Genomic DNA, 26,201 nt, shown 5'->3' on the forward strand with positions numbered 1-26,201 from the left:
CTCATCACAGGTGTTAAGAAAGCTCTTGTTTTAAGATAGAAAAAGTCGGAAATCATCGAAAAGAATTATTGATTCAATAATAAATGAATTGATAATATTATTTGGCTGCACAAAACATCGATGTGTTTGAGTAATTGCAAAAGCATCGATGCATCGATAGTGCCATCGATGTTTCACCACCTCTATTTGTGATTGTGTGTGATCCCAAAATACAGGTTTTGTGTTTTATTTTTATTTTGGTTTAAATTTGACCGTAAATCGCAAAGCCGCAAAGTGATGACCGGAATTGTTACAACACAAGATAACAGTGCACTGTTGTTCGCCAGACGTATGTGCAGCAAAATGTGTTAAACTCCCCCCAAAAAATGGACAAGAGTATTACTTTTAACCTTAGTTGACATTGAAATGTACCCGCTGCTAGAGGCGGAGACAGTGCGTCGACGTCTCTCTGTCTGTTTCAATGTGTGTGAGTGTGTGCTAGAAAAGGAGAACAAACCAAAGACAAATAAACTGCATGCAGAGTCTCCCAATGAATTTTTATTATTTTTTTTTTTTTTTTGTAATTTGTGACACATGTGCTTCACAAACGATTATGGTCGTCGTCGTTGTCGTTGCCGATGCCGCGCCCCCAAAACTCCAAATGCGAAAAATGAAATGATAAAGAGTGTGAAATGATAAAAGACTAAACGAAACTGAAACTCACCTGCTGTGTTCGTGGAATGGTAAAGGGGGGAGAGGTGGTGGAGGCAGGTCGATATGTACGAAACGAAAGCAGCGGCGGCAACTGCGACTGCGGCAGCGCGACTGCAGCTGTGGCTCGGCTTAGTTGCAGTAGTACATGAGAAACAGATCAAAACAAACCAAAGTCAAAATAGTAACGGTAACAGAGATAGAGCGCAAAAGCGAGAGCGAGCGAGGCAAAACACTAAGTGTGGGTGTGATTATTGAATGACTGAGTGAGTGGGGGAGGGCGATCGTATGTGTTTCTCTATGTGTGTGTGGGTGTTTGTGTGTAATTACAAAATGTGATAAAGTTGGAAAGCATTTGTCGCCGTTTAGATTTATTGGGCCGACGACGCGTTGTGTAATCATTCATAAAGCGCACTCACTCAGAAGTAGAAAATAGAAGTAGAAGAGCAAAAGCAAAGGCAGAGAAAAAAAGGCAAACGCGAATGTGAATGCTAATTCTATATCATTTCAATTTGATTTTATTTGATTTCTCTTCTCTGTTCTGTATTCTGTTTTAAATCGATTTGTTGTAGTTGTTGGCATTCGCTATTAATTAAATCAGCACCCGACTCGCAGCCTTTTAACAAACCAACAACAGCTGAGAGTGTGAACGAGCGAATGCGAGAGAGAGAGAGAGGGAGAGCGAGCGAGCGAGCAATGTGGAAATGAGAGAGCAGCAACAGCAGCCCACTTTTGACTTCCACAAGAACACCAGCAACGAAAGCAGCAACAACAAGAACAATTGTTTCTTACACCAGCCCAAGCTGAAAAACACCGGCACAACAGAAACAGTAAAAGCAGCAACAGCAGCAGCGCTGCCAGCGATTTGTTGGTAATTAAAAGCAAAGCAAATACAACAACTACGCAGCAGCAGCAGCGTAGCAGCGACGTCGACAGCAAACGGCAAGCGACGACGTCGTATAACGGAACAGACTCAATTCGTGCATTGATCGTGTCGCGTCGCGTCAACTTGCGTCGTTTTATACAAAAATAGCAACACGCCAAGGAGTGAGCGAGAAGGAGTGAGTGGGAGAGAAAGAGCATTGTATTCTGTGTTGGATTTGGATTACACTTAATAACCACAACAACAAAAGCAACAATAATCATACACGACAATAATATCAACAACAACAACAACAAATAAACAAACAAACAACAGCACAAGCAACCAGCAACAACAACACCAACAACAACAGCAAGTGCGAGTGAGACAGAAGCGACGCTGGTGTCGCTGCGACGTCTCGAGTTGCTGAGAACGCCGCCAAAATTTCACTGGATCTAATGGCCAAAGACGAGGAGGATGATCTGCTGCCCGACAAGGATGCGGCCAAGGGCTTCTATGCCAAATATGAGCCCAAGGAAATTCTGGGCAGGTAAGATCAGCCCGATATAACCCCTAAAACGATTATTCTATATATCTTAATTGAGACTTAAGATGACTGAAGAAAATATTAGTATACTAATGAAGAATGCTAAATAAGGATAGATAACTAATTTTAGATAAATCATGAGACCGACTTTATGGGAATCATAGAATTTATATATTATATATTATGATCTTAGACTTTACGAATTTCCTATTCCTATTAAATTTCCTCAATCACAACTCAGTTTACATGAGACCTTTATTTGCTAATTTCTTATAGAACAAAATTAAATCAATTATTATATAGATATAAATATTATATAGGTCAATATAAATTATTTCACGTAATCATGTATTCTATAACTATATAGAAGAAATTAAAGGATCATTCTGACTAGATAAAGACAGTTTCTTAAATATTTTAGTTGACAAAAAGTATAACAATAATCTTCCTCATCTAATTCTTACAAATTTTTCATTCCCTATTAAATTTCTTTATTCAAAACTCAGTTTACATGAGACCTTTATTTGCCAGTTTCTTATATAGATAGATGTTGAGATGACAAAACTAAATTAAATGAATTGTTATTAATATAGTTCGATATAGATCAATGTAATTACTTCAGGTAATCATTTATTCTAAGTATTTAGGAGAATTTCGGCTAATCTTTTAGGAGTATCATGGCTAGAAAATTTCTTAAATATTTTAGTTGGGAAAAAAGTATTCCAAAGTACGATCCTGGTTAGATAAAGAAGATTTAAATATTTTAATAGGGGAAAAAAGTATTCTAAACTAAGATCCTTGTTGCATAAAGACAACTTCTTAAATATTTTAGTTTAAAAAATAAAATTTTTCGTAGTTAAACTTTACGAATTTCGTTAGTCACAACTAAGTTTACATGAGACCTTTCTTTGCTAGTTTCTTATAGAGATAGTGTTTCAGAAGCCTCAGCAAAACACGCCCCACAACACATATCATTGACCTTTTGGGCAAAACAATTTCATGCGATCGACAAAAATTACTCATACAAGTAAATTTTGTGAAAGACTAGACTTACTGCGAATTTAGCTAGAAGTGGGCTAGAATTACAATATTTCTTCTTATTTGGGAATATAATGTAGAATTCAAATTTAAATTGAGTCATGTTCAACTAGAAGACATAATGCTGATAGATGGATTTAAAAATATCAAATGACTTTCGTGATATTCAAGGTTTAAGTTAAAAGAATAATAAGCGAATATCTGTTAGTTGAATAGAATTGGAACGTGGAATAAATCAAACGAGTTTTGTGACTATAACGATTAAAATGATATATTTTCAGGCAAACTAGCAAACATAATGCTGATAGTTTGATTTAGAAATATCAAATTATGTTCATAATATTTGAGATTTAAGTTAAAAGAATATTATTCGAATATCTGTTAATTAGAATTTGCAATAATTCATACATTTTGCTGATATTTAGTTTTACAAAATATCAAATTTGTTCATGTTAAAAGAATATTAATCGAATAGCTGTTAATAATAATCGTACACAACTAGCAGATATTCGATTATTATTTTTTTATTTTGGAATTTGCAATAAATCAAACGAGTTTTCTGATTATACTAATAAAATAATGAAATATAGAATGTGTCTTCACAATTCTTAATAAATAATCAATTAAATATTAGAAACAAATCTTATTTTCAAAATAAAGATGAAATGTTATGGTATACAACATTTTATTTAAATAATCGTAAATTCGAAAAATTCGCTTAAGATAAAGGAAAAGTAAGCTAAAATTTTGTTACTTTAAAATCTCTTAATTTTTGTCTTAAGTTATAGGAAAAGTAAGCTTAAATTATGATCGTATACAACATTTTATTGAATTAATCGGAACTGAAATATTTCCTTAATTTAAGAGGAAGCTAAAATGATGATACTAGAAAACTAAAAGTAAAACTATAAAACTATTAATTTCTCTCTTAAGTTAGAAAATAAGGAAGTTACAATTTTCATACTTGAAAAACTATTAAATTCTCCCTTAAGTTAGATAAAAAGAAAACCAAAATTATGTTAGAAGAAAAACTATTAAATTTCTTTCTTAAGGAGAAACAAGAAACTAAAACTTAGCATGAAGAAAAACTATTTATTTGATGTACAGAATAACTAAATATTGAACTAATATAATAATAAATTATAAGCAATCTTTTAGTGTATATAGTTTTTCACCTACTAGATAAAATCGCGCTATATAGAGAGGGCATTTGTGGGTGCGAATTGTGCCCAAAAACGAAAGATCCAATGCGGGGTGCATAACATATTTAATGTTATTATCGTTGGCTTTATGCCGAGCTTGCAGAATTCTAGACTTTTGTTTATGTTTTAAATTGGAGAAAAGACGCAGAAGGGTTGCCTCAATAAGACCATAAGACTATGACTCAGAGACAGAGGCACATGTGGAGACGTGTGAGAATTGTCATTGTTACACTACAATATCGAGATCAACCTTGAGTTGAACTTCACAGCGAGGCAAATAGATCGTAAAGCTGTAAAAGTGATTATGATTGTAATATCCTCTCCAAGTCGTATCTTTTTGATAAAGTTGCATGTTCAAACAGTGTGTTAATTTGTGCTTCAACATTTTACAGGGGCATCAGTTCGACGGTGCGACGATGCATCGAGAAGGAGACGGGCAAAGAGTTTGCCGCTAAGATCATCGATCTGGGCGCCACAACGGAGGCGGGCGAAACGAATCCATATCATATGCTCGAGGCAACGCGACAGGAAATCTCAATTTTACGCCAAGTGATGGGTCATCCCTATATAAGTGAGTTGTAAAATTCAACTAAATTGAACATTAATAATAATCCTCCTTTTCGATTTCCTCAGTTGATTTGCAGGACGTCTTTGAATCAGATGCATTTGTATTTCTCGTCTTTGAGCTGTGCCCAAAAGGCGAACTCTTTGACTATCTGACATCGGTGGTAACGCTATCCGAGAAGAAGACACGCACCATTATGCGACAGATCTTTGAGGGAGTCGAGTACATACACGCCAAGAGCATTGTCCATCGCGATCTGAAGCCCGAGAACATATTGCTCGACGAGAATCACAATGTCAAGATCACAGATTTTGGTTTCGCCCGTCAACTGCATGATGGCGAGAAACTTACGGGTAAGAAAGGGATTTTACATTCCCAAAGAACATTCGGATTTTCTTCATACTTGAGTACTTCTTTCCTCAATATTAGAATATCTTTTATAAGCTATTATAAGCGCCTATTTAAGCAGAGATTTTTTTTATATACTTGACTATTTTCCTACTATTCCTCAATATTAGTGTTTTTTAAATAAGCTATTCTAAGCATGAATTTTTATATATACTTGATTATTTGATTCTTTAATATAAGGGTTTCTTTTTTCTATGTAATCAGAGATTTTTTCATATACTTCACGATTTCATTCCTCAATATTAGAATATATTTAATAAACGTCTATTTAAGGAACCCTAATATTGAAGAAAGAAGTAGTCAAGTATATTAAAACTTGTTAATTTTTTAACTTTAAATTAGAATATTCAAGTAAGAGTAGGATCTACTTTAAGATGATTTTAGTGCTACATTTCTTTTGTTAAAAGAAATTGTTCTTTAAAATTTTATGAGCTTAGCTTGTGTATTAGCTTAGTATATGAGATGCATTTCTTTCGTTCTGTCTGTCTCTCCAAATATTAGAGTTTCTTAGATGCCTTGTTAATTTTATATAAAGTTAGCCAAACATTGAATTAACTATTTAATTTTAAATTAGAAAATTGAAAATATAGTATTATATACTTTAAAAAGATTTTAGTTGTACATTTCTTTTGTTAACAGAAATATGTTTTTCAAATTTCATGAGGGTAGCTTGTATATTAGATGAGTTAAATGAAAAGTATTTCCAAATTGTTTCCCATACATATTCTGTCTGTCTCTCTCCAGAGTTTCTTAGGTGCCTTGTTATTGTTATATAAAGTTAGTATAACATTGACTTAATCATTTAACTTTAAATTAGAATATTGAAGAATAATAAGATCTACACATTCTGTCTGTTTCTCTCCAAATATTAGTTTCTTTAATAGAACATTTTATAGAACATTGACTTAACGTTAACTTTACCATTTACCTTATACTATATTTCCATTTAAATTAGAATATGTGCTACACCAAAAAGATTTTAGTTATGCATTTTTTTCGTTAATATAAATATGTCTTTCAAATTTCATAAGCCTAGCTTGTGTATTAGCTGAGTTATGTGAAATGCATTTCCAACTGATGCTCATGCACATTCCGTCTGTCTCTCTCTTTTTCACTTTTGATCGCTATTATGCTGTCTCTCTCTATTCCATACAGATCTGTGCGGCACACCGGGCTACTTAGCCCCCGAGACGCTCAAATGCAACATGTTCGAAGGCTCTCCAGGCTACTCACAGGAGGTGGACATGTAAGATCGATCGATGAACAACAATCGAAGTTCTATTTTTAACTATGGTATTTTGTATTCTTTTTAGTTGGGCCTGCGGCGTTATAATGTTCACTTTGCTTGTCGGTTGTCCGCCGTTCTGGCATCGTAAGCAGATGGTCATGCTGCGCAATATTATGGAAGGTAAATACAGTTTTACCTCGCCGGAGTGGGCCGATATTTCAGGTAAGTTTATCACATCACTTCTCGTATAATCGAATCTATTGTTAATCGCTGATTTCACTCTACTCTCGACAGAGGATCCCAAAGATCTGATACGCAAATGTCTAGTCGTTGATCCTGCGCAACGTATCACCGTCAAGGAAGTATTAAGACATCCATTCTTCAATCAAATGGTAAGTGACGATCCCATAGAACCCAATCTAAATGCCCCGATCCGGTCCCCTAGGCATAACGTTAGTCGTGTTCAGGTCTACTACTATCACACAATAGATATCTATGCGTATTTATATTTCGTATTCTTAAGTCCAACAAACTTCAGGAATTAGAATTATACACACAAACACTCTACCAACAATTGTGACTCACACATATTCCCGGAAAAACACAAACAAACAGCCAATTAACTGCTTCTTCTTCTTTCTATAAACTTCCAACTATATATTCACATATATAATATATATAATCCAAACCAATTGATATTGTACTGCACCTTGGGAGTCGACACATTTTCTATTTCAAATTTTTCCCCTCAAAGAAACTGATTTCCCTTCCTACTTTTTTTTTTTGTTCGTTGTTTTACATTTATTTTAGTATTTATTTACTTAATTTATTTTTATTTTATTTTATTTTATTTTTTTGTTTTTTTTTTGAGAATTTATTATTATTATATATACGTACATTTTTCTCTTTTTCTTACATATAAAATACGTTTATTTAAAACTTACAAAAAAAAACATGCAATTATAATAATAAAAAAAAACGAAAAAACAAAACCAAATACAAATGTATCGTACCTCTGTCTCTCTCACGTCAATAATCGAATAATCGATATTCGATAACACACGTAGTTGTTCGAGCAAAACATTGATGGCCTCAAGCGCAGCCTCTCGACCAAGTCCAGAAGAATGAGTCGCATCACTGAAATCGCACTGGTAACGAATAATGTCTGGACTAACAAATACTCTATAATAACTACCACAACCACCACAATAATAATAATAATAATATCGATGATAATAATAAATAATTACAAGAAATCAACAAACAACAAATCACATACATATCAACTTTGTTGCATTTTGTTCTTGATCGAAATCGAATCGAATCGAATCAAAACTTGTCTAATCCGAATAACTCTCAACTCTTTAACACCATGTTTTTTTTTTATCTCTTCCTGTTTTCGTGCTCGTGCTTGTGCTCGTGTTTGCTCAGGGATTAAGCTTGAGCATTGTCCCATCTCTATATATAACCTTCAAAACAAAAAAACAAATAGTTGCATACTAGAGAATAATAAATAATTAATGAATTAATTACTTAATCGTTTGTTGCTGCTTCCCATTTCCTACTTTTTATTTATTTATTTCTACATTATTGTTTTTGTTGTCGCGTTCTTTTCTACTTATTATTTTGCTTGTCTAATTTGTTTGCCTTTCGCTCTTTTCGTGATCGTGTCGCCCGTCGTCGCGATAACAATAACGATAACAACCGATAACAAAAGCCGCGTGCATGCATGCCATCTCTGTCTAGCATTTAACGAACCCATTTGTCCTTTTGTATGTGTGCGTGCAATGAGCGAAAAAAACAGCAAAAAAAAAGAAACAAGATAAAAGGTGCATATAGTAAAAGAAGCAATGAAGAAAATGGTCCTTTTAAGCTAGCTTAGGTTTATTTATTTATTTATGTACTCGTATATTTATTTGATAATTTAAATAATAAATCGATTTATGTCGCTCAAATGAAACAATTTAGGTATTATTTTTATTTGTTTACCATTTTTGATTATATTTATAAAATTCTTTTGATTTCACTTTCGTAAACCAAAATCGTAAAACCTCAAAAACCAAATCAAAAAAACACCCAACAAACAAAATCGATCGGTTATCGATCTCAGGTTCTAATGAACGATTTGACAATGGCGTGGCATCCGCCAGCGATGCGTCAGCATTCGCAAACAGCGACCACATCCAGCCGAACCTACCTCAATCATGCGATCATGGAGCCAACGAGCAGCAGCAGCTACAGTGGCAACAACAACTCCTCCTACATTTACTACAGTGCACCGCAGAGCTCCTATTCATCGAATCGATTGCGCGATGTTGCGCTCTCGCCCGACGCCGAGCGACAACAGCAACTCCAACAGCAACAACAACAACAACTCCAACAGCAACAAGTGTTGGAGGCAGCAACAGCTGCAGCAGCAGCAGTAACGGCAGCAACATCGTCGTTTTCCAACACTGGCAGCTCATCGATGACGCTAACGGCGACTGTTTACTATTCACAACAACAACAACAGCAGCAGGCATCGATACCAGCGATAAGCGGCGATATCGATAACGATAAGTTGCTGTATGCAAATGTCAAACAACAACAACAACAAGCACATTTATTATATCCCACAGTGCAGGCAGGTTTTTCCTTATCCTTTTTGGTTTTGTATTTCTTATTTTTATTGCCACGTACAACTTATTTACTTAGTTTTTGACACACACACACTTAGTTGCTTTTGAGTTGTTGAAAATTATGTTGAGCACACACACACGCTGAGATGAAAGCCATCAAAAATCACGAAACACCAACACACACACACACACACCAATACACTTACACAACGGCGTCAAGGCACTTGAAAAATCATGCTCATATCCCACTATCTCTTTCTATAACTATACTATATAATATATATCTATTGTATTATTGGTAATTGGAGTCATTAATGTTAATGTTTAGTTTTTGAAACACACCTTGTATTATTATTATTATATATTAATTCTTTTTTTTTTATTGTTGTTTTAGCCAAGTAAATCAAACTTTTGTTTGTATTATATGCACCTTTGTAGAAGTATTTAGTTTATTATTATACATATCTTATATCTAAAACGATAATTTTGATGGTGGTTTTTATTTAAGTATCGCTTTTGCACCCCGATCACTAATAATTGGCTCAATCTGTGTAACTAACTTTGATTTCTTCTCTCGCTCTCATGCTATCTCTCTTTCTTGCATGCCACTTGATTTAGTTTCGATTTTAGCGTAGCGTTTAATACATCACAAAATATATACAAATACAAATACACAATTTACGAATCGAAATGAAAAATGATATAAACAAAAAAAAAAAATTATACGCTTTACCGATTTTCACTGACGATGTCTTTTGTTTTTGTTTTTAATTCTCTCTCCTCTGTATGATTTGTTGATATACACGTTTTGTTTTGTGTGTCTGTCATGTTCTCTCTATCAATATTGTCAGAGTCTCAACGCCCTTATAGGATGTGTGTCTATAAGTCGGTGTTGTGGAGACTCCCTTGTGAGTAAACCAAAGAAAAATGCTGAGAATATACAAAAAAAACCAACAAACTATTAGTTACACCTACCACACATACACCTACATACATACATATACATATACTAGTCTCTCTCTCTATCTCTCTATTATATATGTGTGTGTGTTTTGTCCTAGAGTGTCGCTCACCCATTATACTATATACATATCTTGTCAAAATTAATACAAATTTTCTGTTTTAATTATATTTATTTGCTTTTGCTTACAAATAACAAGAAACTGAATAATAACTCCCCCTCTTCACATTGCACTTCAAACTCACGCACACTAACACAAATGCAGCGCAGTTCAGGGAGAGAAAAGAGGATCTAAGCAAAGCAATGCGAAAGCTTTCGCTCTCCCACTCACACACACTGCAGTTAACACAGCATGCAAATGCAAATGCAAAAAAAGTCTAGCTTAAGAAGTCTTTCCACCCTCACTCTCTGTCTATATCTTGATCTCTCTCTCTTGGTCTCTTTGGTAAACACACAAACATACACACGCACACGCACACTGTACATTTGTCTTAAGGCGCAAGTTGTGTTGCACTTTTCTCTTTATTGCTGTAACCGTCTAACAACATAACGTAACGTAACAAAACAAAAAAAAAAAAACAAAATTATTACTCACACACATACACACACACATTTTGTTGTATCAAAAACAGCTTCTAACATTCATATTAACCCCAAAATGGCGAATGGAAACTAAATCTAAACTAAAAAACAAAAATAAGAAACCCAACATAAATCAAATAAAAATAATAATAAACTATAAATATCAGTATATGAATTAATTAACAATTTTCTCTTTATTTTTTTGTTTTCTGTGTGTTATTCATATAAAAAATATAGCTGCGGAAACAGAGTCGCTTCAATGCACGCAAAAAGTTCCAATTTGCCATATTAGTGATACGTGCCGTGATCAGGATACGACGACTGCGCTACACTGCAGAGCCGCTGCATGTCGAGGAAGCCATACGCGATCCATATCGCGTCAAAGTGTTGCGCAAGGTGAGTGCAAAGCAAACACACATACATACATACATATTCACCTCTCACTTTGCAGGTCATCGATGGCTGCGCTTTCCGCGTTTACGGCCATTGGGTGAAGAAGGGCGAGGGACAGAATCGTGCCGCCCTCTTCGAGAATACTCCGCGCACCGAACTCCATGCGCTCTACATCAACAATCTCAGTCGATAGGAAGCGGAAGACGCACACCAACACACAAACACACATACACATGCACATATAAACACACACATACATACAAAACACGAAAATTAGCAAAAGTAATTAAACGACACACACATAAAATACGTATCAAACACACACACACCAATAACAGCAACAAAGTGTAATCAGCAATCGGTTCGGTTCTGTTTGTATGTACAATTAATTTTTTTTTCTTGTTTTTTGAAATCTCCACATCATTATTATGTTGTGTATGTACAAGAGCTGAAAAGAAAAATGGAAGGAGTTAGTGTAGAAATTAATACTATTCACACAACATACATATACTACATACATACATACATATAATTAGTATGCTAGTTTTACCTATGTACATACTTACTTACATACATACAATTAAACGCGAATTGTCGCCAATAATACAACGACAAGAAGCACAACTACAACATGAGAAGAAATGAGAAGGCAACAGATGTGCATGTAGTAGTGAGAGTAGTAGTAGTAGTGAGTACGAACCGTAAAAGGCCTTTGCCTCCCCCTTTACCCACTCCCCGCTCGACATACATAACGAGTGAGTAAAGAGGAATAAGAAAACACCAACAACAACAACAACAACTACCAATCAACAAATCAAGCAAAAACAAACATACATAGATGCATATGTATTTTCTGTTAACGATTTTATTAAATTATTTAAATATATTGCTAAGCGTTTACATTTTAATTGTTATGTTGTAGTATACAAAATAAATAAAAAAAAAAATACAAAAAAAAACGAAACGAACAAAAATAGAAACAGAAAAGTGCAACAACGTGAGTTATCGCTGCTGTTATCGTTATCGATGGTAAAGCTTAAATGTGCTTGGTGCAATCATACGAGCGTTCACAGCATTCGGGATAGTTACGGTTCGTGTTGACAAAGTCGCGCTGCTTGCAGCCCTTTGGTGGTGCCTTTGCCTGGCAAGTGCGGAACTCCACATAACCGTTCTCCAAGCAAGTGACGCCGGCGCACAGATGATCGGGTGCCTTGCCAGTTTGTCCAGGGGCCATAATCACGTTCGAGTTGAGCACACATTTGCCGGGATACGCTGCAAAAAAAGCATCGATGCGATTACAAATAAGTAAGTTATGTTTTTTTTTCATTTTCATTTTATAAATTGGCACTTACAAGGATTGCTAAACTTGACGCGTGCAATGGCCGCTTCGGCAGACTTCGTGCTTAGCACGAAGAGAACGACAGCGCAAACGAAGAAAGCGACAATTTTGAAGTGCGCCATTTTGTTTATGTAGTTGTAGTTGTTCTTGTTATTACTGCTGCTGAGGTGAAGGTGATGCTGATGCTGCTGCTGCTGTTGTTCACAATTGGATTGTAGGACGGCAAGTGCTGTTGATTCTGTGAATGCGGCAATGTTTTATACGCTTTGTTATCACAATCACAAAAAATACGCCGTCGACTTGCGGCTTATCGAGAGCTAAGCTGCCAACCGAACTTGACCTTGTCCAATCCCAATCCCCAATATTGCGCTCCTTTTCGCGCCCATGCCGGTTTTAGCGACAGCTGCCTGTTTGGCGACTTTTTGTTTTGTTGCCGTTTGTTATTGTTGTTGTTGCTGCTGCTGCTGCTGACTTCGACTTCCCTGCGGTTCATTGAGTACTTAATTATATTACGCGCTCAGTATATACACGCATATAAATAATTTTGTGAAATACTTTAATTGTTAATTGATGCACACACAAACACAGGCGTTTTTTATGAGCCTGCTGCTGATGCTGCCGCTGGCGCTTATCACGTTTTCCATTTCGTTGTTGTTGTTGCTGTCAATTGGCGCCTGCTTAATTCTTGTTGTTGTGATTGTTGTTTGGGCTTTTTTGGGAATTCTTTATTTTTTTTATTTTGGCATTCCTGTGGTTGCTTCAACGTTGACTCAACGTTTCGCACACAAATCATAAAAAAAAAACAATGCACAAACTTTCACCGAACAATCAACCGGCTGCTGTGGGATCTTCAACCTTTGCGCCAAAAGTTCAAAATATCAATCGATATTTGATGATGTGCGTGCGCATGCGTGCGTTTGTTTATCGATAAGTGTCATTGACACTTTACTCAAAATGGTAGCAGAGCGTTGGTACTTTTCACAGCGGGGTACATTCTTACACTCTTGCAATGGTACATTTTGCATTTGCAGTTGGCATACAACGGTACTTTATTTGGAGCATTGACAAATTGTGTTTTTAATAGGATTGTGGAGGAAAATGATGCTAGGTGGTTGCCATGCAGCTTTACTAAAAAGGATTTTTTCGTAAGTGGGACTTTTTGCTTTGTAAAGTAATGCCAGCAATGATTTTGGGACATTTCGCTCCCGTACTTTTCGCCTAGTATCCAGTTGCCTGTAAATATGAATGGTACTTTTTGTAGCGACACATAGCAACTTCTTCGGTACAAATGGTACTTTGCTTGCTTTGTCCCATTTCCAGTTGCCTGTAAAATTGTAATTTGTACTTTTGTGCTGTCGAAATGAAAGAAATCCATGTTTCGTTTGTTAAATTAAAACATTACTATTTATTTGTTGTTGTCGTTTCTTTTGTCTATGTTACAGAGGATAAACTATATTGCGCGTACTTTGAACCCTACTTTTGCATGCTTAAACTTAGTCTATATAATATATATATATATTTAATTTATATATATATATTTGTGTATTTATAATATTACTATATATATGTATATATTCTTTTCTTGTTTGTCAACATTATTTTTAACTTCTGCGGCTTACGAGAAATGCAACATTTGCTTGCTAGTTTTGTTTTGTTTTCTTTTTTTTTGTGTTACTTGTTTGCTTAAGAATGAGATTCGAATGCGTTGCGAATTTGAAGAAAAAGAGAATTCTCGATTAATATCATCAAAAGTGTCACGTTACGTTACGTCACGTTACGCGTTACGTGGAATGAGAAATAGTGCGAGATTCATTAGGAGTTGTGTTGTTGCTTTGCTGTTTGCTATTTGTTGTTGGACGTTTAGACACCGTTGTAAACGGGCAACTTGGCCGTCTCGACCTTGTCGACGACCTTAAAGGAGGGGAACAATCCACCCTGATTGGTTCGCGTATTCTTGCCCTTGGAATTTCCATCCCAATGATTGCCCGCAACCGAAACCAGATCGCCCACCTTCAGCTGCAGATCCTCATGGGATCGCGGCTTGTGAGCAATTACCGCTCGTCGATTATGTGGATTCTGTCCGCCATAATAGTAGATGTCATCCAGGGACTTGAAACGATCCGCGGCATTCGGATACATCGTTTGCATGATCTCATAGGCGACGCGACACACCTGCGAGGAGAATGTGCACACCAGGTAATCGGACATCGAGAGCAGATGAATGTCCAGGATGATGCCATTGAGAGCGGTGTCGGTGTAGCGTGTGGAAACGGCGGCCATGCGTGCCACCTCAGGATCACCGACGATCCGATATTGCGGATACTTTTTGCGCGCCTCCTCGATGACACGCGCATCGTCCGAGGCGAGGAAGATGCGACGCACCACACTCGTGCCGTTGATCTCCAGGGTGCGGTAGTAATCCTCCACATGTGTCATGTACTCCTCAATGCTGTGGAAGGCGGCCTCGGTGCCCACTTTGTCCGTGCGTCGGACATGAACGCTAAGGGAGGTTTGGAAATGGGAATAGAAGCACAAATAAGAAAGCGAGTACGGGACAAAAGTGATTTCAAGCTGCAAATATTGTAGAGCAACGTCCTAATCCTATTCTAGTTCAGTGTACCTACCCGACTATGGGACGCTGCCAGCCCAGATTGCGCATTCCCGAGTTGAGGAAGTCGCGTGTGCTCGTCTGCGGTCGCAGCAAGTATTTGAGAAACTGTCCCACCCACCAGACAATGGGATCGCCATGCAGACGCTTTAATCGCGGCGCCAGATCCTCGGGTACTGCCAACGGCAAATACGGCGGACGCGGCATCAGCGAATCAATGATGGGCAACACCAGCACCTGAGTGTTGGGCTTTCCCGGCCAATTGTACGCATTGGCGGTGCCAGCATCGTGACAGCTGTCGGAGACGGGCTTGAAAACCTCTTCCCATCCACCTTTGTGATAGCGCCAACCGCGTGACTTAAGGATGAGCGTACGCTCCGTGGCGTAGGCCACAATGAAGCAGTAGACCACATGATGCAGCTGACAACCGTAGCCGCAACCCTGGAAAACGAGACGAGAGATGAGACGAGGAACGATGAGAGAGAGAGTAAAAGGTTGCTCACCTTATTGAGCTTGCAGACCAGCTTGCGTGCATTGGCACAATCGCTGGGATTCTGCAAATGATGCAGACGTCGCTGCACCAAATCGCTCAGTTCGCTCGCTTCCTTGTGACGCCACGCTTCGTAGCCATCGACGCGACGGAGATGCTCCATGTCGCTCAGAAGCGAACGCTTGTGCTCGGCACCCTGCAACAGCACCTGCTGTATGGACTCCTCGAGATCGGCGTTATTCGGACCAAGAGATTTGCGTATTTTGCCCAGCTCGCTGCTAAAATAATTCCAAATCTCTGCCACATTTGTTTGCACACGACGTCGTGCCAATTCGTACTCGAGACTCGGCTCGACGCCCGCCACGCCCCCAAGCGGAGGTTGCCCAGCTGGTGCTGAGTCGATTGCAGCTCCGCCCGCAGCCTCAAGGCCACGCTCCATGTCCGAGTCGGCGGGCACGACCTCGAAGAGCGTGTCATCCACAAGAAGTCCAGCATCGTTGCCACCTCCGGCTCCTCCGTTTTTGGGTGCAGCATCCTGCTCCAGTCTTTGGATAAGCTTCAAAGCACTCTGCTTGTCGAGCTGCTCACTGTAAAAGAAGGGAGAACAGAAAGAACCCGAGAGAATGAGAGAATGCAAAAGAACAGACTGTGTGTGTTTATTTGTGACGTGTTCACTGCTAGCGTGGATAATTCCTCATTACACCAACGTGTCAGGGGCCGTTTAGCATATGAATGCCACGTGATTATGAAAGCATGTCGAGTGCGGATTTGGGGCGATTTCTGTGCTGATTTTGGTGGTCATTTCAACGAGGTCTCAGCTGAGATTTGAGGTAGCGTTAGGGATGACTTAAGAAGCAATTTTACTGTGCGCGCTTTCGTGGGGAGACTTCAGGGAGTTTCTGGGGATTACAGCGGAAACTTCAGAGAGATTGTTGGATACTGAAATATTACGGCGCGCTTTCGTGGGGAGACTTCAGGGCAAGATCATGTGATCTCAGTGAAGTTTCACGGTGGCATTTATGGGGATTATAGCGAAAGTTTGAAAAAGATTAAAAGATTGCTGGGTACTTTCAGTGCGATTTCACGCTATCATAGTTTAGGAGATGAATTTAAAGCTAAATCGAGGGTATTTCCGGTAAAGCGTTTTCAGGGCCAAATTTCTGAGCTCATGGTTTCAACAAAACTTATGTGATAACCTCAAGGGCCACTTGCGATAAAAATTAAAATCGTTTTGTGGAAACCACATAATCAGCATAAGAGGAAGTTAAGCAGGTAAATTGCAGCCGGCGTTCCCAGGAGATTTGAAATGGAGCTGTTTAAGAAAGATTATGAGAGTAACATTAAGCGTATTTAAGGAAGGTTTCTTATAGGAAATTAGTAAGCTGCTTTTAGTGAAGATTATGGGGGGTAACATTAAGCGTATTTAAGGGACGTTTCTTAGAAAATCTTATAGGATATTAGGAAGTGATTCTAGTGATCAAATCAGAAGATTTCAATGGGGTAACTTCAACCTTCCAAAAGGACTTTCATAGAAGGTGATTTCAATGAGGAAATTTTAGTAGTATTTAAGGGGCGTTTTTAGTTGTGATGATGAGACGATTTCAATGGGGAACCAGAAGAACTTTGAAGGTTTTTTGTTATACCAGACCAGACGATTTCAATGGGAGATTAAAATACGATTTTAATGGAGACTTCGAAGACAGGATCTCGGCGATAAATTCGACGTGTCATCAGCGTTGTTGCCCGTTGCCCGGCAGACTCACCTCATCAGCTCATCGATGAGCAGCTTGAGCTCCTCGTTGCGCTGCTTCGTGTGCTCAAGCAGCTGCATCGCCTGATTGATGCGTCGCGTGTTCAGCTCATTGTCACCATTCGATCCCAGCGAAGCGGATCCATAACTCTGGCCTCCCTGTCCACCTTGCCCTTGACCAGCAGCCTGCTGCTGTGTGTTGGTCAACTTGAGCACAAAGACGTAGACGAGCACCGCCCACGCAAGCACAAAGATGATGAGAGCACGTACCCAGGAATTGGATGAGGAGCCAAACAGCTGGCGCACCAGCAACATTGCTGCAAATCTTTCCTACTCTCCAACTCACAATAGCTTGCCTGCGTGTGTGTGTGTATGTGTGTGTGCGGGTGTCGTGTCCGGTGTGTGCGTGCGAGAGTGTATGTGTGTGTGTGTGTGTGTGTGGTTGGCACAGCTTGTTAATGGAGTGTTGTTGCTTGAGCGTTTTTTGGCCGTTTGGCTCGTCGTCGCATAGTCACCAACCAAACGAGCAGCGCTTTAGCTGCTAATGCTTATCATTATTGCGCGGCACTTCATTGCTAACCACAACAACAAACAACGACGACAACAACGTAAACAACACAAACGGCAATGCAATGACACAGTTTCCGTTTTTCCTTTTTTTCTCGTTCCTTTTGGCGAGAATAAATAAATAACAAAATACTAGAATAGGGATGAAGCTGCAGTCTATCGATAGATATCGCCGTGCACTTTATTCTTATTATCGGTATATTTCAGTTTTAGTATATTTTTGCGTTCGATAAAACACGATTGCTGAATAAAACTAACGCCGGCAACAACATTAGCATATTTGCAGGTTAATAACATACTATGAAAGTCTGTCCTGCATGTCGAACGCACTTCAAAAATATGCGAATACCAAAGTCGGCAAACGACACGTAACCCAAATATCACACATGCTGATATCGATTGGGAGAGTGGCGGTGTGCCGATAGTCCAACTTGATTGCATTATTGGTACTTCTGCGGGACATTCAAAGAGGGAAATTCGCAATGTTCTGTTCCATGCTAACAAGAGGCATCGTTGTTTTTGGATTATTCATTTTGTTTTTGGTTTTTTTTTTTTTCAGTATACTTTCACAATCCATTGGGACTTATGCTACGTGATTCTAAGGAATCAAATTTCATGTTTCCCCTATTTGGTGGAAAGTATCTGTGAGCAACTCACTTTCCAATAGCTATTTCCAAATTTTCCACAATTACAATTTGCAACTCCAACGGCAATTTGCGTTGTTGTTTTCGTTTGTTAGATCAGCGCCAAAAATGAATGCGTTTGTTTGTTTTTTTTTTAATGCTATTAAAATTTAGGTTGTAGTTGTGTTGTTAAATCAAATGAAAAATTATCGTATAAATTATAAAAAATTCAGTATTATATATATATATAGTATTAAAAAAAACGTCGTACACATAAATTATAAATTATATTATTACAATTACGACCACAAAAATTTCGTACTGTTTCAAATGAGTGTGTGTTGTTGTTGTTTGTTTTGTTTTTTTTTTCTTTTCATTCTTTTTGCTTAGTCGACGGCGGCGTCTAATGCTCCATGAGTGTGTGTGTGTGTGTGTGTGTGAGAGGGAGTTAGAGATGTGGGTGTCTGTCTGTCTGTGTATGTGTGTGTGTGTGTGTGTGTGTGTGAGAGAGAGAGAACGCTTGCCGATCAAGCGGCAGGCGGTGTTTTTTTCTTGTTGAAGGGGGCGGGGCGAGGGGTGTACGATGAGCTCTGAATTTGTATGCGACAAGTTTTGATTTATTGTTAAATTTAAATACTTATATAAATTACTTTTTTTTTATTATAATTATTGTTTTTGTTTTTTTGTTTTCTTTCATCCGTTTCTTGTATGTTTCTTGTAGTGGGCAACTGCGGCATTTGTAAATTTCTTTAATATTTAAATGTTGATTTCTCATATTTGTTTTTGTTTTACGTTTCGTTTCTCATTTGACTGTGTAAAAATATCAATTTGTTTCTGATTTTAATAGTTACTATGTTGTATTTTTATGGTAATTATGGTATTTTGCTTTTCGTTTTCGTTTTCTCATCATCTACATAATTCTTCACGTGTTTTCACGTTACGTTGACGTTACGTTATCGCTGCGGCAAATTGGGGACCTTTTTTTGTTGTTGTTGTGTATATGGCTATTTGCTATTTTGTTTGTGTATTTTGCTTTTTTCAACATTCAATTCGTTTCCAACTTCATTTACTTGGTTTTTTCTTATGTTTGCCTCCTCTCGCTCGCACTAAATATTTTTTTTTTTGTTGATTCTCGCTTGCTCCTAGCATTACGTTCTATGTCAGCGTGTGTGTGTGTGTGTACGTGAAATGGTTCTGCTGCGTTTGTGTATTTGTGGTTCTCTGTTATGGGGACTTTTCTTACGTCTCTTCTCATCCGTTATGCTTACGTTATGTTACGTTATGCTCTAGTATGTGTGTGTTGTGTGTGTGTGTGTGTGTGTTGGTGTGCTGTGTGCTCCTTGCTATGTTAAGTTTCGTATGTTGTGTGTGTGTGGGGATCTCGTTATATGTGTGTGTGTGAGTTGTATATATATATATATATTATATGTGTATAATTAGTTGTTTTTTTTGCTTAATAGTAAAATTTCTTGAATGTTGTTGTTGTTGTTGTTGTGGCAAAGTGTAGGTAATGTTTTGCTCTCAATCAATGTCGACTCAACTGCACTACATACATACAATGTGTCTTTCCACCAGTTACGCAGATACGTGTTATCCTTTTCGCTTCTTTTTTTTTTCTTCTTACGTTTATATGTTGTTGTTGTTGTTTTTTGTTGTTGTTGTTACCCTTACCCAACCAACAGATCTGGGCGTATGTGTATTTGTCTGTGTTGTATTGTGTGTGGGCGGTTGGGCGTTCGGTGAGCAGCTCAGTCGCTGCGCAGTTTCTTTAGCTCTGGTGATTTATCGGCGCCTGTGGCGGCTGCAGCAGTGGCGCCATCTGGCGAACTGGCATCCAACTCGCAGTGCAGTGCCGTACGCTTCTGGCCAATAGATGGCGCCGTTAGCGTTGCACTATCTGCTGCTGTTGTCGCTGTTGTTGTCAAATGCTGCTGCAGTTGTTTCCTGCTGGCACGCAAATTGTTGCTGCTGCTGTTGCTCTCATCAGCCTCTAGCTCCTCATCCTCATCGTCTTCGTCATCCTCCTCTTCATCGTCTTCCTCGTCCTCATCATCGACATCGTCGTCATCCAACTCGTCTTCATCCTGCGCCGTTGTCGCCGACGCCGCAGCAGCTTTTCCATTGCCATTGGCCGGCGGAGGAGCAGCTCCAACTTCAACTCCAGCTGCAGCAGCAGCTCCATCAACTGAAGCCGGAGCAGCTGTTGTTGTTGTGGTGGTTGCAACTGTTTCGCCATTGTTGTTGAGCTGCTTGTTGTTGTTGAGTTGTTGTTGTTGTTGTGGAGACACTTCAGCAGCGACTCCAGCTGCCGCAGGCTGGGGATGATTCTTGTGTTGTTGCTGTTGTTGTTGTGGTGGGGCCTCAAGATTGCTTTCGGAATCGTCAGAGGCCAAAGGTCCTCTGTCCTCGCCATCCTCTGTGGACGTGGTGGTGGCCGTGGTCTGTGTGGTATTATCGTCAATGATGGGCTCCTGCGAAGTGGAATCATTCGACACGAAATTCGAGTCGCCGTCCTGCAAAGCGTTGTTATTGCTGTTGTTCTTAGCTCCGACAACGACGACGCTCGTTGCCAACGGCGGATTGATGTTGTCATCAGCAGCTGCAAGAAACCGAAACGAAACAAGAGATTAGCACACACACAAAAAGAGAGATGATCGATTCAATTTTACCTGCACCAAGACTTTCGTCATCGACAACTCCAACGCCATCGTTGGTATCATCGCCATCGAGCACTTTGCTGCTCGTCGTCTTGCCATTTGTGGCCGCTGTGGCCGCCACACCCGGCGGTGGCATCTCGTCAAGCAGCTCGGGACTGAGGTCGTTGGCCACATAGTGCGCCCACAGTGCGAGCTCGACACGATGCGGCGACCAATGCGGCGTCTCGCCGCCAACCTCCGCATTTAGACGCTCCACTGTGGACTGTATGTGTTGCACAAAATTGAGGTACTCCTTGGTCGTATAATCAATGCCCTCGATCTCTGGTATGGCCATCAGGCACTCGTCGGCCATAAACGGTGCCGAATCCGGTGCGGCGGCGGTCAACAGAGCCGATGCCATTGTTGTGCCCACACCCTTTAGATTGGACAACGCTGTGATCGCCTGCTCCAGATTGGGCAGCTTGCGGAACGCTTTTTTTGTCTCCTGAATGACGGCACGTGGTGTATTCACCTTGACCAGATACGATAGCTGTGGATAGAATTTGCCACGCGACTGTTTCCATTTCATCGCCTGAACGAGCTCATCGTACACCAAATGGGCGTCCTTCCCTCGTGCCTTGATCAGCGTGGGCAGCTCGTTTTGAAACCATTGATCGAGTCGTATCAGCTCCTGGGGCTTCTTGCTGCGCTTCTCAGCCTTCATTTTGAGCACCTCTGGATACAGTTTGTAGCAGTATTCGAATTGTGTGGTGCTGCCATTCTCGAAGAACGACGCTGTCGCTTTGCCGTTTGCCATCTTTCTTAATCGTCTGTTTGTCTGTCTGTGTGTGAGTGTGTGTGTTTGTGTATGTATATCGATCTCTGTCTCTGTGTTTATCACTTTACCAGTTATCGCTCCTTGCGTGTATCTCTAACAATGTGTTATCGATATATGCCAATATGTCGATTGATGATTGTTGTAGTCGTTGTTGTTATTGTTGTTGGTGATGCGCCGGCGAAACGTTGGCATGATGAACACACATGATGAAGAAGAAGTACCACAGCAGCAAAGGAAGAGAGCGGGAGAGAGAAAGAGAGAACACAAATTAGCATTACATTTTAAAAACGCAGCAGACAATGAGAGCTTTTTTTTTCGTTTTCGTTTTTTATCTTTTTCTTTTCTAGCGTTGCTGCATATGCGTGTGTGTGTGTGTGCTGTTGCACGTGTGCGTGTGAGTGACGGACGGCGAGAAATGTTTGCGAAAAATGTGAGAAACAACAATTTAATTACTTTCACTGTCCGTCTGACTAGCCAAGCTGCTGCTGTTTGCCGCCTTGTGTCGTTTTTTTTGGGATATATTTATTGTTTCTTTTTTGTTTTGTGTGTGTTCAATTTCGTCGTGAATTTGTCAGCATTTTCAATAATAATAACGATAATCACATTTCGTTTGCAAATTTGCAATTTGCAATTTTTCAGGGCAGCACACACAGCACAGCGCACACAAAAAACACACAGGCACAAAAAATCAAATCGAATTTTTACTCTCAAAAGCAAAAGCAAGGCAGCAGCATAGTCGCAGTTCGCAGTCGCTGCTTTCGTTGTGTCGTTGTCGCTTGGTTCGCACCAGTCGGGTTTTTTTTTTCGTTTTTTTTTTTTTGTTTCTCGTTGTCGGCGAACGTCGTTGTCGTTGCTTGTGTCGGTCTTTCGCACGCACACATTCAAACACACACAAACACTAGGCAGCGGCAGCTTTGGCAGGCACACACACACACATACACACAGTGACTGACAGGCAAACGCACACACACACACACATACACGGGCACACTCACACTGCTTGCAAACGGGGCAACGAAATTTCTTTTCTTATACGTTCTCGTTTTGCTTGCTGTTGTTATTGTTGTCGTTGTTGTTGTTATATTGCATTTTGGAAATATGCGTTCGTTTAAACTAAAACAAAACTAACAAAACATAACAACATTGGCTGTCAGTCACATTAACAGTCGCGCCGTCACAATCGCAGCTCTTCACAGTGTTCAGAGCTGCCAGTGTGGCCGTCTCTCGGTCGTCTTTGCCGTCGTTGTTGTTGTTGCTTGCTTGGTTGAGACGGGTGCCAAAGAGGCCACCAAGCAGCGAATTGGCGAATTTGCGAATGCGAATCTCGAACGCGAATCGTGAATAAAATATATTCAGTGTATGCAGCAGCTGCTGATGCTCTTGTTTGTTGTTATTATTGTTATTGTTGTAGTTGTTTTGTGGTGCTTACCTCTTTGTATCATCAAAAAAAAAAACAAAAAAAAAAATAAATAAAACAGAAACAAATCAACAAAAAATAAGAAGAAAAGCAACGTTCGTTGCTTTTTTAGCCGCCGCTCTTCGTTATCCGTTTGTTTCGCTGTATATTTGTTGTTGTTGTTGGTGCTTCGTTGCGTTGCGTTGCGCTGTTTTCTTTGATTATGTATGGTTATATTCCTCTTATGATTATTATTATTATTGATATATATATGTATATATATGTGGGATGTACTCGAGAGTTTGTTCTCTAGTTTCGGATTTGAATTTAATATTAAAAACAATTTCGCTTGCGACCGCCGCTGTTAGTTGCCGCCTGTCTTTCGTTCTGTCCACAGCGAGGCAGTCAGCCAAACAGCCAAACGCCAGCAATCGAGCCAAGGCAGCCAAACGCAGAGCGTAGAGCAGAGAGCCAGCGAGAGAGAGAGAGCCACTGTAGTCGAGTCGAGTCAGCCAGCAATAAAGCTGCTTCTCTGTTCCTCTGCCGCTGCTCTGCCTCCCTCCCTCTCTCTCTCACTCTACTGCGCTGGCAGTGGCGTCGCTGAGCGGGGTTTTAACTGTCGAGTGTTTGTCGTTTGTTTTTCGTTGCTCGCATCCGCATTCGTAATTCAAGCAAAAAGGATGCAGCTGCCTTCGCGAATCCAATTACGTTGCCGTCGCTCTCTCTCTCTCAGCAGAGCAGCTAAAACAATAATAATAACAACAACCACAATAAGAACAGCGGCAGCAGCAGCAGCAGAGCGCGCGCACCCCTCAAAGCCAAAGCCGCACGTCTGTGTGCGCACCGCTTTATCGTCGTTTCCACTTTCGAGCGTTCATTCGTATTCAATGCCTGTCGCTGTTCGCTTCAAGCGACGCTGCTTCTGCTTCTGCTGCTGCTCGCAAAAGGCACCTCGACAGCGGCGTCGACGTCGTTTACAATGGGGGTTGTTGGCAATGCAGATGGTCGATGGCGATGTCGATGACGATTAAACGACTGTCAAGACATGCACAAAACTAATTAGACACTTTTTCTGTCTCTGTCAGTGTGATCAAAGAATGTTTTTGATAAATCGCTTAACGATCTCAACTGCTTAAGCGCAACAATTGTAAAGTGAAGCACATTTTTATATTTTCTTTGTATATCTATTTTTTTATTTTTATTTTTTACATATTAAACAACATAGAAGTTAACTATTGAGTCGATGGCCTTAGTAGCTAGCACTCCACTTTTTTTAGTTATTATATTATTTTGTATAATAATTAAACACGTAAATAAATAATATTTTTTTATTGTAAGCCAAATATGTTGCTAAGCGAATTTTAGTAATATAAACATATTACTATTTTGTTCTTCAGCATTTATTAATACATGCCCAGAAAAAAATATTTATTTATTTATGTGTTAATTATTTTACAAAATAATATAAGTAAAAGAAGGGAGTGCTAGCTACTAAGGCCATCGACTATAAAAAAAGCAAAAAACACAACTTGTAAAACTAAAGCAACATTAATTGGTATTCAGTATAAAGTATTTAGTATATTTGGTTGTTGTCTACGCGAATTTTAGTAATATATTATTATTCATTATTTTTTATTCGAAGCTAAATACGTCACCAAGCGAATTTTAGTAATATATTATTATTCACTTAACGAATTTTAGTAATATATTATTATTCGATCTTGTTTATTCGACGCAAAATATGTCGCTAAACGCATTTTAGTAATACAAATATATTACTAGTTCGTTCTTAAGCGTTTATTAATGTATGCCCAGGGCAGTTACCAAAAAAAAACAAAACTATTTCTAAAATTAAAGCAACATTAGTATTCAGTATAAAGTATTTAGTATATTTGGTTGTTGTCCCCGCTGTGCTTTAATCGCGTTACGCCTCTGACAGTTTATCGCTCCGTCCGCTCCGCTGCTTTTGCCATTGCCTGCATTCTACTTACTCGAGTAGTGTGTGTACGTTCGGCGTTCAGCGTTCCCGTTCGTGGTTCGTGGTTCGCATTCACATTTCGCTTCGTTTCGTTTCGTTCGTTTGCCATCTGCGCCTTGTGTCTCGGTTTTATCTTCATTTGCGTTTTACGCTCATGCTTCGTTGTTGTTGTCGTTGTTGCTGCCCGCCTGCCTGCCTGCTTGCCTGCCTTCATTTTACTTACCCTATTCGCTGCTGTCGTCGACGACGCGTATAGCAGCTGCAATTTAGCTCTGTAGCGCTGTTGACTGTTTGTGGTTCGCTTATTTTTACCCTATGTTCGTTCGCTTCACACAACACACAACACATAGACAGAGGCACATCTGTATCCGTCATGTTAATGTATTGTTTTGTGAGGCGCGGCGTTGCCACATCGTCTCAACTTGGAAACGAGTTTTACACAACATGCATGAAATGAAATGTTGAAAATATGAATCTGAAATTCAAAGCTGCTGTTGTTGCTGACTCTCTTACTCACGGTCACACACACACACACAGACAGACAAACAGACAGAATGTCAGTTGTTGGTGTGTACTGAAATTATTAATGATAATTAGATGAGAAGACAAATGATGATAAAGCAGCAGCGTCGGCAGCGTCGTTGACAGCGACAGCGACATCGACTGCGGAGTGGTTCATTGCGCTTGTTTTTCGCTAAGATACCCTACAATGGCAAGCTGAATGTTCGCTTTGCTCGTTTTTAATAAAGCATTAGAATACGAAAAAACTCACACACACACACACGCACACCCATGCATACAATGTACATGTGCACATACACGTGCATACAGACAACACACAGCAAACAGCGAGAGCGTAACACACGAATGCACACACAAAAA

The 26,201-nt window shown here is 39.3% G+C and overlaps 4 protein-coding genes across 11 annotated transcripts; 1 reads left to right on the plus strand and 3 right to left on the minus strand.

Annotated features, from left to right (window-relative positions):
* The first annotated feature begins 17 nt into the window (after positions 1 to 17).
* LOC117568749 (phosphorylase b kinase gamma catalytic chain, skeletal muscle/heart isoform) lies at positions 18 to 12,051 on the plus strand. Of its 6 annotated transcripts, none has more exons than XM_034249577.2 (10): positions 18 to 215; positions 1,263 to 2,102; positions 4,732 to 4,910; positions 4,973 to 5,257; positions 6,468 to 6,558; positions 6,626 to 6,762; positions 6,835 to 6,932; positions 8,651 to 9,163; positions 10,939 to 11,097; positions 11,153 to 12,051. In XM_034249577.2, exons 2-10 carry the CDS (start codon positions 2,011 to 2,013, stop codon positions 11,285 to 11,287), a joined length of 1,689 nt encoding a protein of 562 aa, XP_034105468.1. In that variant the 5' UTR covers positions 18 to 215; positions 1,263 to 2,010; the 3' UTR covers positions 11,288 to 12,051. The 6 variants fall into 6 exon arrangements, with proteins under 6 accessions (XP_034105468.1, XP_034105476.1, XP_051864577.1 ...); XM_034249585.2 differs by having other exon boundaries at positions 18 to 194; XM_052008617.1 differs by having other exon boundaries at positions 20 to 130.
* Positions 11,909 to 12,834, minus strand: LOC117569124 (uncharacterized). The gene is made up of 3 exons (XM_034250148.2): positions 12,774 to 12,834; positions 12,447 to 12,671; positions 11,909 to 12,366 (listed from the first exon to the last, which is right to left on the minus strand). The coding sequence occupies exons 1-3, from the start codon at positions 12,817 to 12,819 to the stop codon at positions 12,131 to 12,133; spliced, it is 507 nt and encodes a 168-aa protein (XP_034106039.1). The 5' UTR covers positions 12,820 to 12,834; the 3' UTR covers positions 11,909 to 12,130.
* A 1,177-nt stretch (positions 12,835 to 14,011) lies between these two features.
* LOC117568693 (alpha-(1,6)-fucosyltransferase) lies at positions 14,012 to 18,000 on the minus strand. The gene is made up of 4 exons (XM_034249506.2): positions 17,295 to 18,000; positions 15,545 to 16,118; positions 15,058 to 15,482; positions 14,012 to 14,933 (listed from the first exon to the last, which is right to left on the minus strand). Exons 1-4 carry the CDS (start codon positions 17,594 to 17,596, stop codon positions 14,294 to 14,296), a joined length of 1,941 nt encoding a protein of 646 aa, XP_034105397.1. The 5' UTR covers positions 17,597 to 18,000; the 3' UTR covers positions 14,012 to 14,293.
* Positions 18,001 to 18,685: 685 nt separating this feature from the next.
* Positions 18,686 to 23,754, minus strand: LOC117568810 (homeobox protein cut). Of its 3 annotated transcripts, none has more exons than XM_034249674.2 (3): positions 23,375 to 23,754; positions 21,141 to 22,038; positions 18,686 to 21,070 (listed from the first exon to the last, which is right to left on the minus strand). In XM_034249674.2, the coding sequence occupies exons 2-3, from the start codon at positions 21,922 to 21,924 to the stop codon at positions 20,220 to 20,222; spliced, it is 1,635 nt and encodes a 544-aa protein (XP_034105565.1). In that variant the 5' UTR covers positions 21,925 to 22,038; positions 23,375 to 23,754; the 3' UTR covers positions 18,686 to 20,219. The 3 variants fall into 3 exon arrangements, with proteins under 3 accessions (XP_034105565.1, XP_034105582.1, XP_034105573.1); XM_034249691.2 differs by lacking the exon at positions 23,375 to 23,754 and adding an exon at positions 22,941 to 23,210; XM_034249682.2 differs by lacking the exon at positions 23,375 to 23,754 and adding an exon at positions 22,399 to 22,538.
* Positions 23,755 to 26,201: the final 2,447 nt, after the last annotated feature.

This window comes from Drosophila albomicans, chromosome X (genome assembly GCF_009650485.2).
Source record: "Drosophila albomicans strain 15112-1751.03 chromosome X, ASM965048v2, whole genome shotgun sequence".
Lineage (NCBI taxonomy): Eukaryota > Metazoa > Arthropoda > Insecta > Diptera > Drosophilidae > Drosophila > Drosophila albomicans.